The following is a 17678-nucleotide window of genomic DNA, read 5'->3' as shown; positions in this document are numbered from 1 at the left end:
ACTAGCTGCGTGGTGCAGCCTCTTACCTCTACCCCTGCCTCTGGCAAGAAAGGATGCACCTCTGACTTTCTTGCTCTTTTGCGAACGAAAGGACTGCATTTGGTAATACGGTGCTTTCTTAGGCTGTGGCGGGACATAAGGCAAGAAATTTGACTTCCCAGCCGTAGCTGTGGAAACTAGGTCTGAGAGACCGTCCCCAAACAATTCCTCACCCTTATAAGGTAAAACCTCCATGTGTTTTTTAGAGTCGGTATCCCCTGTCCATTGCCGAGTCCATAAGACCCTTCTGGCAGAAATGGACATTGCGTTTACTCTAGAGCCCAGCAGGCAAATGTCCCTCTGGGCATCCCGCATATATAGGACGGCGTCCTTGATATGTGCCAGGGTCATTAGAACAGAGTCCCTGTCCAGGGTATCTAACTCCTCAGACAGAGTATCCGTCCATGCTGCTACCGCACTACACATCCAGGCCGAAGCAATTGCTGGCCTCAGCAGCGTACCAGAATGTGTGTAAACAGACTTCAGGATAGCTTCCTGCTTTCTATCCGCAGGTTCCTTTAGGGCGGCCGTATCCTGAGACGGCAGGGCCACCTTCTTAGATAAGCGTGTCAACGCCTTGTCTACCCTGGGGGAGGATTCCCAGCGTAACCTGTCCGTTGGCGGGAAAGGATACGCCATCAGCAATCTCTTGGAAATTACTACCTTCCTATCAGGGGAATCCCACGCTTTTTCACATAATTCATTCAATTCATGTGACGGGGGAAAAGCCACTTCTTGCTTTTTCTCCCCATACATATAAATCCTCTTGTCAGGGACAGGATTTTCCTCAGAAATGTGTAACACATCCTTCATTGCCACAATCATGTAGCGGATGGCTTTAGTCATTTTAGGCTGCAACTTTGCATCATCGTCATCGACACTGGAATCAGATTCCGTGTCGACGTCTGTGTCAACTAACTGGGATATTGGGCGCTTTTGAGACCCTGACGGCCTCTGCGCTGTGGGAGCAGGCATGGGTTGAGACCCCGGACTGTCCCAAGGCTACAGCTTTATCCAATCTGTTATGTAAGGAGCTTACATTATCATTTAACACCTTTCACATATCCATCCAATCAGGTGTCGGCCCCGTCGGGGGCGACACCACATCTATTTGCACTTGTTCTGCCTCCACGTATCCTTCCTCATCAAACATGTCGACACAGGCGTACCGACACACCGCACACATACAGGGAACGCTCTGACTGAGGACAGGACCCCACAAAGGCTTTTGGGAAGACAGAGAGAGAGTATGCCAGCACACACCAGAGCGCTATATAATGCAGGGACTAACTGAATTATGTCCCCTATAGCTGCTGTTATATATACTGCGCCTAAATTTAGTGCCCCCTAGCGCTATATAACCCAGGGATTACACTGTACCTTAGTGTTTACCCAGTAGCTGCTGTTTTTATATATATATATATATATATATATATATATATATATCTCTGCGCCTAAATTTATGTGCCCCCCTCTCTTTTTTACCCTCTATTGCACCTGTATACTGCAGGGGAGAGCTTGGGGAGCGTCCTTCCAGCGGAGCTGTGAAGAGAAAATGGCGCTGGTGTGCTGAGGAAGAAGGCCCCGCCCCCTCAGCGGCGGGCTTCTGTCCCGCTTCTCATGTGTAAAAATGGCGGGGGCTCGCATATATATATATATATATACAGTGCCTGACTGTATATATGTATACTTTTGCCATCAGGTATCTTAATTGCTGCCCAGGGCGCCCCCCCCTGCGCCCTGCACCCTACAGTGACCGGAGTGTGTGGGTGTGCTGCGGGAGCAATGGCGCACAGCTGCAGTGCTGTGCGCTACCTTAAGTGAAGACAGGAGTCTTCTGCCGCCGATTTCGATGTCTTCTTGCTTCTGCTGCTTCTGTACTTCTGGCTCTGCGAGGGGGACGGCGGCGCGGCTCCGGGAACGGACGATCAAGGTTAGGTACCTGTGTTCGATCCCTCTGGAGCTAATGGTGTCCAGTAGCCTAAGAAGCGCAACTTAGCTGCCGTGAGTAGGTTTGCTTCTCTCCCCTCAGTCCCACGTAGCAGAGAGTCTGTTGCCAGCAGAAGCTCTCTGAAAATAAAAAACCTGACAAAATACTTTCTTTTCTAGCAAGCTCAGGAGAGCCCACTAGGAGCACCCAGCTCTGGCCGGGCACAGATTCTAACTGAGGTCTGGAGGAGGGGCATAGAGGGAGGAGCCAGTGCACACCAGATAGTACTGAATCTTTCTTTAGAGTGCCCAGTCTCCTGCGGAGCCCGTCTATTCCCCATGGTCCTTACGGAGTCCCCAGCATCCACTAGGACGTTAGAGAAATAAAGCCTGTAACTGTGCACCTTGGCAAACCAGCTGGGGCAAATGTAAAATGTGCTGAGAGATTTAGATTTGAGGGGAACGCTAAACTGCAGTGTACAAATAAAGCCATCTAGAGTGGGCTACATGCAAAAGCAGCCAGTATCTACCCTGCATGCACAAATGGTTTGCTCAGATACACAGTTACAGTATTTGCTCTTCTTTGCTTTACTCCCACCTGAGAATTAGGTCCTATGCCACCACCTTCCTCTTAAAGGGCCAAGCATAAAAATAAAAAAGTAGACTCAAGAGAGTCTATTTTACATTATCAAATTTGCACATTGTAACATGCTAGTGGAGGCTACATCCAGCATTGTAACTTCCAGCAATAAAAGCCGTGAAAGTCAAATTGCTATCTGGTATTTAAATAGGGAGGACAGACATCTGCCACATCCCATTAACCCATGTTTGGGATCTCTTCAGCTTTTTCCAAGATTCCAAAGGAAACCATTACTTGCAAATAGTAGATACAGATTCATGAAAAAAGGACACCAGTTACACTGAACCTAGAACCTGAAAGGCCACGTAGCTCTGGACTCTAAACCAAGCTGGACTAGCAATGCAGGCGGAACCTACCAGCACAGAAAGTGCCTCCAAACATGTCTAGGTCCTCACTTTTATCTGTTCTATTTACATTTATTTTTTGTCATTTTATTTCCACTAATTCACTACAAGGAGAAAGAAAACAAGTCACTAAAGAGCTAGCAGGTCTAACAAATAAATGACACTAGCTATCGCACACAACAACATGAGTTTCAGTGTGTGTCAAGTGCTAGATACACGCTAACAGGGACAGAATATAGTATACAATCCTATATATACTGTATATATAATTTTTTAACCACACGTTACCGGTTTGTACTTTTGAGGAAGACTCCAGCCAAACGCCTGTATGCGGCCGTCTTCTTTCTGAACATGTGCCTTCACTTGGCGGTACTGCTCTCGCTTCTGTTCTCGCCGGGAGGCTACAGAGGCTTCATTACCCGCAGAGAGACTGTTAATCAACAATATTTTCAACAGAACATAAACAGCATTGTATAGGGCCACTTAGAATGCAAGCTGCTTCAAATGATTAATATACATGTAACCCTTACAAATATTCTGAACCTTTCAGGAATTCTTTTTTAGATGTTAAGGAATTTGAGAGTTTTGTGGAGAAAGTTTTAATCCTAGCTTTGTATATTCCAGAATACTAAGTAGTTATTCATTTAAATTAGGAAATAATCTCCAAGTGCACCATGCATACATTGGGCTTATCCAAACATAGAGCCAATCAACTCATAAGTGACCAGTGACATTATAGACACAGCGATGTCAAGGAGTGCCTGTGGATCAATAGGCTTTATATAGGCAATTTATGCAGTGTAATGTGTATACGTGTGAGCCTGTCCCCTTTGAAAAAATGCTGTTAAAGAATGGAGAGGTTTGAAAGCTGAACACTCACTCTTCACTTAGGAAGTCGAACGCTTTGTACTTGTCACTAGGAAGTTTGGATAAGGCACTGCTCTTCTTCTTGATGGAGGGAGTGATGTGCGAGGTTGGAGCGTTGTACTTAACATTAACAGGCAGATCTGGTTTTTTAGAAGCAGTGCCTGAGGAACTGAAGAGCCGGCTGAAACTGAATAGAGGGAAGAAAGAAAGACAAAACACACAAAACAAGTTAGGAATGAATTATATACGTTGTAGAGATTTTCCGACTGAAAAAATAAGATTTTAAACCTACCGGTAAATCTTTTTCTCCTAGTCCGTAGAGGATGCTGGGGACTCCGTAAGGACCATGGGGAATAGACGGGCTCCGCAGGAGACTTGGGCACTATAAAGAAACTTTAGAATGGGTGTGCACTGGCTCCTCCCTCTATGCCCCTCCTCCAGACATCAGTTAGAGAAACTGTGCCCAGAGGAGACTGACAGTACGAGGAAAGATTTTGTTAATCCAAGGGCAACATTCACACCAGCCCACACCATCCACACCATATAACCTGGAATATACGAACCAGTCAACAGTATGAAACAGAACAGCATCAGTCAAAGACTGAACAAACCTGTAACATTACCCTTATGCAAGCAATAACTATATACAAGTCTTGCAGAATGTCATCCGCACTGGGACGGGCGCCCAGCATCCTCTACGGACTAGGAGAAAAAGATTTACCGGTAGGTTTAAAATCTTATTTTCTCTTACGTCCTAGAGGATGCTGGGGACTCCGTAAGAACCATGGGGATTATAGCAAAGCTCCAAAACGGGCGGGAGAGTGCGGATGACTCTGCAGCACCGATTGAGCAAACATGAGGTCCTCATCAGCCAGGGTATCAAACTTGTAGAATTTAGCAAAAGTGTTTGAACCCGACCAAGTCGCTAGTCGGCAAAGCTGTAATGCCGAGACGCTTAGGGCAGCTGCCCAAGAAGAGCCCACCTTCCTAGTGGAATGGGCCTTTACCGAATTAGGTAACGGCAATCCAGCCGTAGAATGAGCCTGCTGAATCGTGTTACAGATCCAGCGAGCAATAGTCTGCTTAGAAGCAGGAGCGCCAACCTTGTTGGCTGCATACAGGACAAACAGGGCCTCTGTTTTCCTAACCCTAGCCGTTCTGGCTACATAAATTTTCAAAGCTCTGACCACATCAAGGGACTCGGAATCCTCCAAATCTCGTGTAGCCTCAGGCACCACAATAGGTTGGTTCATATGAAAAGAGGAAACCACCTTAGGCAAAAATTGAGGACGAGTCCGCAACTCAGCTCTATCCACATGGAAAATCAGATAGGGGCTTTTGTGAGACAAAGCCGCCAACTCAGACACTCGCCTTGCAGATGCCAAGGCCAACAACATAACCACTTTCCAAGTGAGATACTTTAATTCCACGGTTTTAAGAGGCTCAAACCAGTGAGACTGAAGGAACTGTAACACCACGTTAAGGTCCCATGGTGCCACTGGGGGCACAAAAGGAGGCTGGATATGCACCACTCCCTACAGAAAGGTCTGGACTTCTGGGAGAGAAGCCAATTCCATCTGAAAGAAAATAGACAGGGCCGAAATCTGAACCTTAATGGAGCCTAATTTTAGGACCAAATTCACTCCAGTCTGTAGGAAGTGGAGAAAACGGCCCAGATGGAATTGTTCCGGAGGAGCATTCTTGGTCTCACACCAAGACACATACTTCCTCCAGATACGGTGATAATGTTTCGCTGTCACCTCCTTCCTAGCTTTTATCATAGTAGGAATGACCTCATCTGGAATGCCCTTTCCAGCTAGGATCCGGCGTTCAACTGCCATGCCGTCAAACGCAGCCACGGTAAGTCTTGGAACAGACAGGGCCCCTGTTGCAACAGGTCTTCTCTGAGAGGAAGAGGCCACGGATCTTCTGTGAGCAGTTCCTGCAGATCCGGATACCAGGCCCTTCGAGGCCAATCTGGAACAATGAGAATTGTCTGTACTCCTTTTCGTCTGATGATTCTCAATATTTTTGAGATGAGAGGAAGAGGAGGGAACACATAGACCGACTGAAACACCCACAGTGTCACCAGGGCGTCCACAGCTACCGCCTGAGGGTCCCTTGACCTTGCACAATACCTCGGAAGCTTCTTGTTGAGGCGTGACGCCATCATGTCTATTTGAGGCAGTCCCCACTGACTTGCAATCTCTGTAACGACTTCCTGATGAAGTCCCCACTCTCCTGGATGGAGATAGTGTCTGCTGAGGAAGTCTGCTTCCCAGTTGTCCACTCCCGGAATGAAGACTGCTGTCAGAGCGCTTACATGATTTTCCGCCCAGCGAAGAATTCTGGTGGCTTCTGCCATTGCCACTCTGCTCTTTGTTCTGCCTTGGCGGTTTACATGAGCCACTGCTGTGACGTTGTCTGACTGAATCAGAACCGGTAGGTCGCGAAGAACATTCTCCGCTTGACGCAGGCCGTTGTATATGGCCCTCAATTCCAGTACGTTGACGTGTAGACAAGCCTCCTGGCTTGACCACAGTCCCTGGAAGTTTCTTCCCTGTGTGACTGCTCCCCATCCTCGGAGGCTCGCGTCCGTGGTCACCAGAACCCAGTCTTGAATGCCGAATTTGCGACCCTCTAGAAGGTGAGCACTCTGCAGCCACCACAAGAGAGATACCCTGGCCCTGGGGGACAGGCTGATCATCTGATGAATATGTAGATGTGACCCGGACCACTTGTCCAGAAGGTCCCACTGAAAGGTCCTCGCATGGAACCTGCCGTAGGGAATGGCCTCGTAAGACGCCACCATCTTTCCCAGAACTCGAGTGCATTGATGGACCGACACCCTTTTTGGCTTTAACAGGTCCCTGACCAAGTTCTTGAGTTCCTGGGCCTTTTCCAATGGGAGAAAAACCCTTTTTTGTTCTGTGTCCAGAATCATGCCTAAGAAAGGCAATCGGATCGTTGGAACCAACTGTAACTTTGGTAGATTGAGAATCCAGCCGTGCTGCTGCAACACCCTCAGGAAGAGTGATACGCTGTTCAGCAACTGCTCTCTCGATCTCGCTTTTATCAGGAGATCGTCCAAGTACGGGATAATTGTGACTCCCCGCTTGCGCAGGAGCACCATCATTTCTGCCATTACCTTGGTGAAAATCCTCGGTCCGTGGAAAGGGTATCCGGACTCCAGGTCGACAACAAAAAGGTCGACACACCTTAGGTCAACGCCAATTGGTCGACCCACCTTAGGTCGACATGGAGAAAAGGTCGACAGGAACAAGGTCGACATGGAAAAAGGTTGACATGGAAAAAGGTCGACATGAGTTTTTCACGATTTTTTTCTTTTTTGGAACCTTTTCATACTTAACGATCCACGTGGACTACGATTGGAACGGTAATCTGTGCCGAGCGAAGCGAAGGCACCATGCCCGAAGCATGGCGAGCGAAGCGAGCCATGCGAGGAGACGCGGTGCAGTAATTGGGGTTCCCGGTCACTCTATGAAGAAAACGACACCAAAAAAACATAAAAAACTCATGTCGACCTTTTTCCATGTCGACCAATTGGCGTCAACCTAAGGTGTGTTGACCTTTTTGTTGTCGACCCTGAGTCCCAGACCCGTGGAAAGCCCAAACGGCAACATCTGAAATTGGTAATGACAGTCCTGTACAGCAAATCTCAGGAACGCCTGATGAGGAGGATATATGGGGACATGAAGGTATGCATCTTTTAATCCCCCCTTCCAGGCTGGCGAGATTCCATCTTGAATTTGAACCTTTTCAAGTATAGGTTTAAGGATTTTAAATTCAGAATAGGTCTGACCGAACCGTCCGGTTTCGGGACCACAAACAGGGTTGAGTAGTACCCCGTCCCCTGTTGAAGCAGGGGAACTTTGACCACCACTTGTTGAAGACAAAGTTTTTGAATTGCATTTAAAACTACCTCCCTCTCTGGGGAAGAAGCTGGTAGGGCCGATTTGAAAAACCGGCGAGGAGGCACCTCTTCGAATTCCAGCTTGTAACCCTGGGAAACAATGTCTATTGCCCAGGGATCCACCTGTGATTGAACCCAGACGTGGCTGAAAAGTCGAAGACGTGCCCCCACTGGGGCGGACTCCCTCAGCAGAGCCCCAGCGTCATGCGGTGGATTTTGTAGAATTCGGGGAGGACTTCTGCTCCTGGGAACTAGCTGTAGTTGGCAGCTTTTTCCTTCTGCCCTTACCTCTGGCAAGAAAGGAAGATCCCCGTACTCTCTTGGATTTATGCGACCGAAAGGACTGCATCTGATGATGTGGCGTTTTCTTTGGCTGTGAGGAAACATAAGGTAAAAAGGTGGCTTTACTTGCAGTAGCTGTAGAAACCAGGTCCGTGAGACCTTCCCCAAATAAGTCCTCACCCTCGTAAGGCAAAACCTCCATATGCCTCTTTGAGTCGGCATCACCCGTCCATTGGCGGGTCCACAGGGCTCGCCTAGCAGAAATCGGCTCTGGAACCCAGTAGGCCAACGTCTCTCTGAGCATCTCTCATATATAGGACAGCATCCTTAATATGACCCAAGGTCAATAAAATGGTATCCTTATCCAGTGTCTCAATTTCAGCAGACAAGGTATCTGTCCACGCTGCTACAGCGCTACAAGCCGACGCTATCGCCGGTCTGAGTAATGTACCAGTATACGTGTAAATCGACTTCAAGGTAGTCTCCCGCCTGCGATCAGCAGGATCCTTGAGGGTTGCGGTATCTTGAGACGGCAGCGCCACCTTTTTGGATAAGCGCGTCAACGCTTTGTCCACCCTGGGGGAGGATTCCCACCGTATCCTGTCCTTAGCCGGGAAAGGATACGCCATAAGAATCCTTTTGGGAATCTGCAGTTTCTTATCTGGAGTTCCCCAAGCCCTTTCAAACAACTCATTTAGCTCATGTGAAGGGGGAAAGTAACCTCAGGTTTCTTTTCTTTAAACATGTGGACCCTCGTGTCAGGTACAGAGGGGTCGTCTGTGATATGCAACATCGTAGTCGACACCGGAGTCAGAATCTGTGTCGGTATCAGTGTCTACTACTTGGGATAGTGGGCGCTTCTGAGACCCAGAAGGGCCCTGTGACATAGTGAAAGGCAGGGATTGACTCCCTGTACTTTCCCTGGACTCCGCTTTGTCCAACCTTTTGTTTAATAAATTCACATTTGCATTTAAAACATTCCACACACCACCCAATCAGGTGTCGGCGTTGCCGACGGAGACACCACACATTTGCTCCACCTTCTCCCTAGAAGAGCCTTCTGCTTCAGACATGCCGACACCCAAGTACCGACATCCCACACACTCAGGGAAATCTCTAATCTGGAGACAGGTCCCCAACAAGGCCCTTTGGAGAGACAGAGAGAGAGTATGCCAGCACACACCCAGCGCCAATGGAAACATAATTCACAGATATATATATAGCGCTTTTTTATATACTGACTGCGCCAAAATTATGTGTCCCCCCCCCCCCCCCCCCCCTCCTTCAAAGCCCTCTGTCACCGTGTTCAGCGGGGAGAGTCCGGGGAGCCAGCTTCTCAGCAGCGTGCTGTGGAGAAAGTGGCGCTGGTTAGTGCTGTGGGATCAAGCGCCGACCCCTCAGCGGTGGGCTGCGGTCCCGCTCAAAATACAAAAAACCTGGCGGGGGATTGTATATAATAGTGCCACAGCTTAATATACAATTATTTATGCCAGCCAAGAGGATTATTGCTGCCCAGGGCGCCCCCCCTGCGCCCTGGACCCATCCGTGCCTGTATCGTGTGTGTGTGGGAGCAATGGCACGCAGCGTTACTGCTGCGCGTTACCTCAGTGAAGATCCGAAGTCTTCTGCCGCCTGTGAAGTCTTCTTTATTCGTATACTCACCCGGCTTCTATCTTCTGGCTCTGCAAGGAGGACAGCGGCGCGGCTCTGGGACGAACGGCTAGGGTGAATCCTGCGTTCCGATCCCTCTGGAGCTAATGGTGTCCAGTAGCCTAAGAAGCAGAGCCTATCACTGAAGTAGGTCTGCTTCTCTCTCCACAGTCCCACGACGCAGGGAGCCTGTTGCCAGCAGGACTCCCTGAAAATAAAACACCTAACTAAATTCTTTTTTACAGAGAAGCTCAGGAGAGCTCCCCTGAAAGCACCCAGTCTCCTCTGGGCACAGGATCTAACTGAGGTCTGGAGAAGGGGCATAGAGGGAGGAGCCAGTGCACACCCATTCTAAAGTTTCTTTATAGTGCCCATGTCTCCTGCGGAGCCCGTCTATTTCCCATGGTCCTTACGGAGTCCCCAGCATCCTCTAGGACGTAAGAGAAATTAGATTAACCGTTTGTGTCATCTCCAACAGTACTGGGAACAAGAAACTAGAAAGCAAGATCAGATCACTTTAGTTATCACAAGTGTCAAAGCAATTGGGGAATAACGAAGACCTAGCTCATAGTTACACCTTATAATTAATATATTGCTACTTGCTGACTTGTGATTGGCTAGGACAGTGGTTCCCAAACTGGGTGCCCTTGGGGATTCAAAAGGGAACCACAGGGCTAGGATATTCTGTTTTTATTCCTACCAACAAGCGTAGGAGACTTCGCTAAAAGACTGTAGTAGTACTATTCACATGGGACTGTGTATATCCAGTCACCTAGGGTGGTAATGTAGACATAGTCAGGAGACTATATTATATACAATATACAAGTTACATTTTTACATTCTAGATTTTCTATACAAAATTACATTTAATTTGGACACGACCAGTCAATTATAAGAATTCATTACTCTTATCACAGTCTTATCTGTGCCCCAATTTTTTTTATTTATTTTTTACATTATATTTTATATACAGTATAACTTTCTAAAAGCTTTTGGCAATGAGAAACCATTCCCACCATGATCTAATACTAACAATTGCCAGATGCTTGATCTCTTCTTCTCCTGCATGGCAGGATTTTCTCTTGAAGCTCTGGAAAGAGAGAACGAACAATCCAGAAATTAGCTCTACTTGTATCAATTTAAAAAACATCAAAAACTGCACCCAAAACTAAAGGTCCATACACACAGAGAGATATAGCTGAGCAATTTTAACTATATAGTCAAAATCGCTCAGAAAGTTAAGGCCCATATAGACGGGCCGATGCGGGAGAGATGTGTGCTGAGCGAACCGCTAAGCACACATCTCTCCCGCCGCTCAGCACAGTGCGATCTGTGTTGAGCGTGCGGGGGGAGCCGCTCATTTCACCCAGCGGGTGAAATGAGCGACCGGCTAGATTGGCCTGCACTGCAGGCCAATCTAGCAGCAGCGATAGCGATGCGCGGGGCTGCGCATCGCATTCGCCGTAGGGGGTACACACGGAGCGATAATGCTCAAATTCTAAGCAATTTAGTCAGATTGCTTAGAATATCGCTCCGTGAGTACCCCCCTTTTGTGTATATCGCTTCGTGTGTACAAAGCCAGCGATAGAGATGCGTGTCCCCGCCAGGTCGCTATCGCTGCTAAAAATAGACTGTGCAGGCAAGTCAATTTTGGCTAGGTCGCTGGAAAAAAAAAAAGCATCCCCTTGCTTAAATGAGTTAGCCAAAATCACTCATAGCCAAAATCGCAGGAAAAGTTTGTCAAAATCTCCTACTGTCAGTTCAAGGGAAAACGCTCAGTCAAAATCACTCATAGCTAAAATCTCTCCGTGTGTATGCACCTTAACATAACACGTTATATTTTTATTTATTTTTATTTGTAAATACGAATGCATTAAATTCATAAATAAAACCTTGCACTGAAGATAAAAAACACTATTTTAAAATTTAAGTCATTAAGCTAGAATAGTTGATGAATACCGGATCATTTCAGTCCACCGAACTGCCTCTTGAAGCTCCATCAATCTCTCTTTATACTGGTTTCTTTCCATCAGTACCCGAGCCATCTCCACACGTGTGAACCTTTTCCTCTGAGCCGTGGGCACATCACTCTGTAGTGTACCAGAGACAGAGTAAAGACGTGTGGGTAACAGGGTTAATAAAGAACACACTGGAGTTTCTGGGGATTCCAACCCGCCACCAATTTATCCAGCTCCAACTAAAATAACTCTTAACAACTGTCTCCATAGTGTAACCGTCAGCACCACATCGTCCTCCTTATTGTACTGGGATTTGCCATCTAAACTGACAATCAACTCGGGTAAGTCAATAATGAAACAGAAGTAAAGTGACATAGTTTGAAGCTAGGTCTTTATCCGAATGGACACCTACATGACAAGGTTTTACTTTATCTCATTGATTAGATTAAAGGAAATCATGTTAATGAACAAGACATTAATGAACAAATGTTATTCACTGACTTGTGAAGCTTATAAGGGTTGGGTATGGGTGACCGGCGTTTGGAATACCACCGGTCCCCATACCGACGCCGGGATCCCGGTGTTTTGTTTGCCAGCGTCGAGAGCGCAACAAAGCCCTTTGCGGGCTCGGTGTGCGCTTGCCACAGGTTCTATTCCCACTCCATGGGAGTCGTGGAATAGTCCCTGTCATTCGGTATGCCGACTGTCGGGCTTTCCACCGGGCGGCCTTCCAGCATCGGTAGAGTGAACAGCGATCACATAACCGCATCCAGCTTTTAAATGCTAAAAGGAAAAGACATTCACGTAATGATCAGTGTGTGCCATATTATGGATGGAATCGTGATCCTGGTGCTTGGGATGCCGGTGGTCAGAATACAGACAGCGGTATTACATGGTACAGTAAAGAGAAATATATAAATGAATTTACATCTTCTTCATCTTTAGATTTTTGTCTTGCTTCTTCCACCTCGGCTCTCGCCCTGAAAGAAGATAAAGCCTTTCACCAACTACAAAATTCCTGGGACAGTACAGGAAAGTTTTTTGTTTGCAATCTCATTTTTATTAAAAAGGAACATACAGCAAGCATCACATTTACATCAATAAACATCTTGAGTAACAAGTGGTACAGACTGTATGAGATGCATGAAGGGTACAGGAAGGGAGCAGAGTGGGGGTACGCAATCTTTCTTTGATGGACCAGGTTGTGTTAATAGGTCATGTATACACTGTGATGAAGGCGGCCAGTGGTGTGGGGGTTTACAAAACAGGCTATTGACACTAAAACTAGAAAACACTGGTGTATAATAGTAAACAGGCAATTCCACGGATTCCCCAATACATGAAACATGTCACCTCAGAGCATTACACAGAACACATCACAATTCCTACAAAACTCCTACATCAGAAGGGTCAAATGTACGACGTTGCCAAGTTTTCTGCAACACCCAACGTAAACCGTAGATTCAATCAGAACACGTCTAACTCACTGGCCACAAAGAGTGAAGATGTAATTCACATTACAATTTGAGTGTTTAATCAAGATATAAAAGCAATATTTGCTATAGTTACAGACATGTTATTGCACAGACGTTCTAATGTGGGAGGTAAATGGTTGAGTGGCTTGATGTCTTGCACTGAATTGCAATCTAAAAGTGTCAGCATTCTGAGTGATGGAGAACCCATAATAATTTGCTGGGCTCCACATTACGTTACACTGGGTGTGAAATAAAATTGGTAGCATAGGTAATGGAGGTCGATGACATGGAGAGGATTACAGAGACAGCCAGAAATATACCTCTTTAGCTCCTCCTCCAGCTCCTTGTTTTTCTCTTCCAGCTTCTGTTTGGCCTGTTTGACAGCAGTCAGCTCCCCTTGTAACACGTCCTTCTCACACACCAGCTCATCCAGCTTCACAATTAAGTCATTCTTCACCACATTCAGGGCATTTCTACACGTTTCACGTACATATCACAGGAAAATGTGTCAAAAAAACAACATACAATGCAGGGCTGGATTTTCCACAACGCAACATAGGCAACGACCTAGGGCACTATAGCCAGGTGCCCAAATGGAAAATTATTTAGAAAAAAAAAAGTCCCCATCCGGGAATGGGGTAGGCTACAGGGTTTTGGAAAGTTTTGCCGGGCATGCACTAGGGCACAAGAAGTCTGCAAGCCCGATAATTCTGCTCAAATTACAGTATAATAGTGGCAGAGCTTCCTGCACAGCACTCTCAGCCAATCACAGGGGTCACATGGGGAATGTGATAATCACGTCCAGTCAGGGCTCAGCACAATCTGCTTCGACTCCTCCTGCTCAGCAGCATGGGGCTGAGGCTGAGAGATACGGACAGAGCTGTGCAGGAAGCCTGACACATGCAGTATACAGCGGAGAGCTAGGAACATGTAATATTACGAGCAGCTATGAACAGTGGTCACTGAAAATATAGTGAGCAGTCTATTTCAGATGTATGATATCACCGAGACTTCAGTAGAGTTATCAGTGTATATCAGGGGTGTGATATTAGTGTGGCCTGTGTATACAAGTCATGTGATGTCAGTGTGGCCTGTGTATACTCATCAATGTGCATCAGATGTATATACATCAATGGATTGGAGGAGGGGGCCCTAAACCATTATAGTGCCTGGGGCTCCATGCACTCTTAATCTGGCTCTAATATAATGTTAGAAGTTTAAGATAAATGGTAGTGCATAAGATTACATTACAAGAGGTTATTTGGAGAAACCAGATTTAGCACACAGTAACAAACACTACCAAAAAATTCCACTAACTTTTTTAAAGGTTATGGACCAATGGGTCAACAGTCAGTAGGTCGACATGCACAAAGTCGACATATGGGGGGGGGGGGGGGGGGGGAGTCACCATAGTAAAAAGGTCGACACGGAAACTGTCAACACAAGTTTTTGTAATGTTTTTTGCTGTCATTTTCTCCGCTACCACTGCGCTTGGCACAGGATACTATCCCCAATCGTAGTCCACATGGGTGGTCAAGTACGAAAAAGTTGAAAATAAACTCATGTTGACCTTTTCCTGTGTCAACCACATGCCATGTTGACCTTTTAACAAGGTGAACCGTTTGTCCATGTCAACCTAATGAATGTCGACCAACAGTGGTCGACCTAACATCCGGATACCTCTTTAAAACACGTATTATAGCATAAGATTTGATTAACAAGTAGAGCATGCTCATCAATACTTGTACGGCCACCTTATAACACACATTAATAAATGTAAAACAATATATCTGATGTAAGGACATCTAGATGTTGGCTCTGCACACCATAACGTCTGCCTTAACAGGAAATCTTTCTAGCAACAGGAACAAGCAGAACAATGGAATGTTTCTTACACTTTTCACTATAGGAATACATACAGGATGTCCTTACAGACAACACTTTCATAGGTCTTCCTCACAGAAAAAATAAGATTTTACTCACCGGTAAATCTTTTTCTCGCAGTCCGTAGTGGATGCTGGGTACTCCGTAAGGACCATGGGGAATAGACGGGGTCCGCAGGAGACTGGGCACTCTTTAAAGAAAAGATTAGGTACTACATCTGGTGTGCACTGGCTCCTCCCTCTATGCCCCTCCTCCAGACCTCAGTTAGGGAAACTGTGCCCGGACGAGCTGACATTACAAGGAAAGGATTTGGAATCCAGGGTAAGACTCATACCAGCCACACCAATCACACCGTACAACTCGTGATAACTATACCCAGTTAACAGTATGAACAACAACTGAGCCTCATTAAACAGATGGCTCAGAACAAAAAACCCTATAGTTTAGCAATAACTATATACAAGTATTGCAGAATTCCGCACTTGGGACGGGCTCCCAGCATCCACTACGGGCTACGAGAAATAGATTTACCGGTGAGTAAAATCTTATTTTCTCTGACGTCCTAGTGGATGCTGGGTACTCCGTAAGGACCATGGGGATTATACCAAAGCTCCCAAACGGGCGGGAGAGTGCGGATGACTCTGCAGCACCGAATGAGCAAACTCAAGGTCCTCCTCAGCCAGGGTATCAAACTTGTAGAGTTTTGCAAACGTGTTTGATCCCGACCAGGTAGCAGCTCGGCAAAGTTGTAAAGCCGAGACCCCTCGGGCAGCCGCCCAAGAAGAGCCCACCTTCCTCGTGGAATGGGCTTTGACTGATTTAGGATGCGGCAGTCCAGCCGCAGAATGTGCAAGTTGAATCGTGCAACAGATCCAGCGAGCAATAGTCTGCTTAGAAGCAGGAGCACCCAGCTTGTTGGGTGCATGCAGGATAAACAGCGAGTCAGTTTTTCTGAATCTAGCCGTCCTGGAAACATAGATTTTCAGGGCCCGGACTACATCCAGCAACTTGGAAGCCTCCAAGTCCCGAGTAGCCGCAGGCACCACAATAGGTTGGTTCAAATGAAACGCTGATACCACCTTAGGGAGAAATTGGGGACGAGTCCTCAATTCTGCCCTGTCCATATGGAAGATCAGATAGGGGCTTTTACATGACAAAGCTGCCAATTCTGACACATGCCTAGCCGAGGCCAAGGCCAAAAGCATGACCACTTTCCACGTGAGATATTTCAATTTCACGGTCTGAAGTGGCTCAAACCAATGTGATTTTAGGAAATCCAACACAACGTTGAGATCCCAAGGTGCCACTGGAGGCACAAAAGGGGGCTGAATATGCAGCACTCCCTTAACAAACGTCTGAACTTCAGGCAGTGAAGCCAGTTCTTTTTGAAAGAAAATAGACAGGGCCGAAATCTGGACTTTAATGGATCCCAATTTTAGGCCCATAGTCACTCCTGACTGTAGGAAGTGCAGAAATCGACCCAACTGAAATTCTTCTGTTGGGGCCTTCATAGCCTCACACCAAGCAACATATTTTCGCCATATGCGGTGATAATGTTTTGCGGTCACATCCTTCCTAGCTTTTATCAGCGTAGGAATGACTTCAACCGGAATGCCCTTTTCCATCAGGATCCGGCGTTCAACCGCCATGCCGTCAAACGCAGCCGCGTTAAGTCTTGGAACAGACAGGGCCCCTGTTGTAGCAGGTCCTGTCTGAGAGGCAGAGGCCAAGGGTCCTCTGAGATCATTTCTTGTAGTTCCGGGTACCAAGTCCTTCTTGGCCAATCCGGAACGATGAGTATAGTTCTTACTCCTCTCTTTCTTATTATCCTCAGTACCTTTGGTATGAGAGGAAGAGGAGGGAACACATAAACCGACTGGTACACCCACGGTGTCACTAGAGCGTCCACAGCTATCGCCTGAGGGTCCCTTGACCTGGCGCAATATCTTTTTAGCTTTTTGTTGAGGCGGGACGCCATCATGTCCACCTGTGGCCTTTCCCAACGATTTACAATCAGCTGGAAGACTTCTGGATGAAGTCCCCACTCTCCCGGGTGGAGGTCGTGCCTGCTGAGGAAGTCTGCTTCCCAGTTGTCCACTCCCGGAATAAACACTGCTGACAGTGCTATCACGTGATTTTCCGCCCATCGGAGAATCCTTGTGGCTTCTGCCATCGCCATCCTGCTTCTTGTGCCGCCCTGTCGGTTTACATGGGCGACCGCCGTGATGTTGTCTGACTGAATCAGCACCGGCTGGTTTTGAAGCAGGGGTTTTGCCTGACTTAGGGCATTGTAAATGGCCCTTAGTTCCAGAATATTTATGTGTAGGGAAGTCTCCTGGCTCGACCATTGTCCTTGGAAGTTTCTTCCCTGAGTGACTGCTCCCCAACCTCGGAGGCTTGCATCCGTGGTCACCAGGACCCAGTCCTGTATGCCGGATCTGCGGCCCTCGAGAAGATGAGCACTCTGCAGCCACCACAGCAGAAACACCCTGGCCCTCGGGGACAGGGTGATCAGCCGATGCATCTGAAGATGCGATCGGACCACTTGTCTAACAGATCCCACTGAAAGATCCATGCATGGAACCTGCCGAAGGGAATTGCTTCGTAAGAAGCTACCATCTTTCCCAGGACTCGCGTGCAGTGATGCACCGACACCTGTTTTGGTTTCAGGAGGTC

The 17678-nt window shown here is 47.1% G+C and overlaps 1 protein-coding gene across 3 annotated transcripts in view; it reads right to left on the bottom strand.

Annotated features, from left to right (window-relative positions):
* The window catches only part of SPAG9 (sperm associated antigen 9), a 262243-nt gene that overhangs the window by 57634 nt on the left and 186931 nt on the right, over window positions 1-17678 (bottom strand). For all 3 annotated transcript variants that reach the window (XM_063960919.1, XM_063960920.1, XM_063960921.1), the window contains 6 exons: window positions 13439-13591; window positions 12572-12623; window positions 11645-11775; window positions 10719-10775; window positions 3833-4006; window positions 3241-3382 (listed from right to left, as the gene is read on the bottom strand). In XM_063960919.1, coding sequence (XP_063816989.1) covers window positions 3241-3382; window positions 3833-4006; window positions 10719-10775; window positions 11645-11775; window positions 12572-12623; window positions 13439-13591 — 709 coding nt within the window. The remainder of the gene's footprint in view (window positions 1-3240; window positions 3383-3832; window positions 4007-10718; window positions 10776-11644; window positions 11776-12571; window positions 12624-13438; window positions 13592-17678) is intronic.

The sequence above is a fragment of the Pseudophryne corroboree genome, chromosome 3 (assembly GCF_028390025.1).
Source record: "Pseudophryne corroboree isolate aPseCor3 chromosome 3, aPseCor3.hap2, whole genome shotgun sequence".
NCBI classification, from domain to species: domain Eukaryota; kingdom Metazoa; phylum Chordata; class Amphibia; order Anura; family Myobatrachidae; genus Pseudophryne; species Pseudophryne corroboree.
This window is presented reverse-complemented; position numbering and strand designations above follow the sequence as displayed.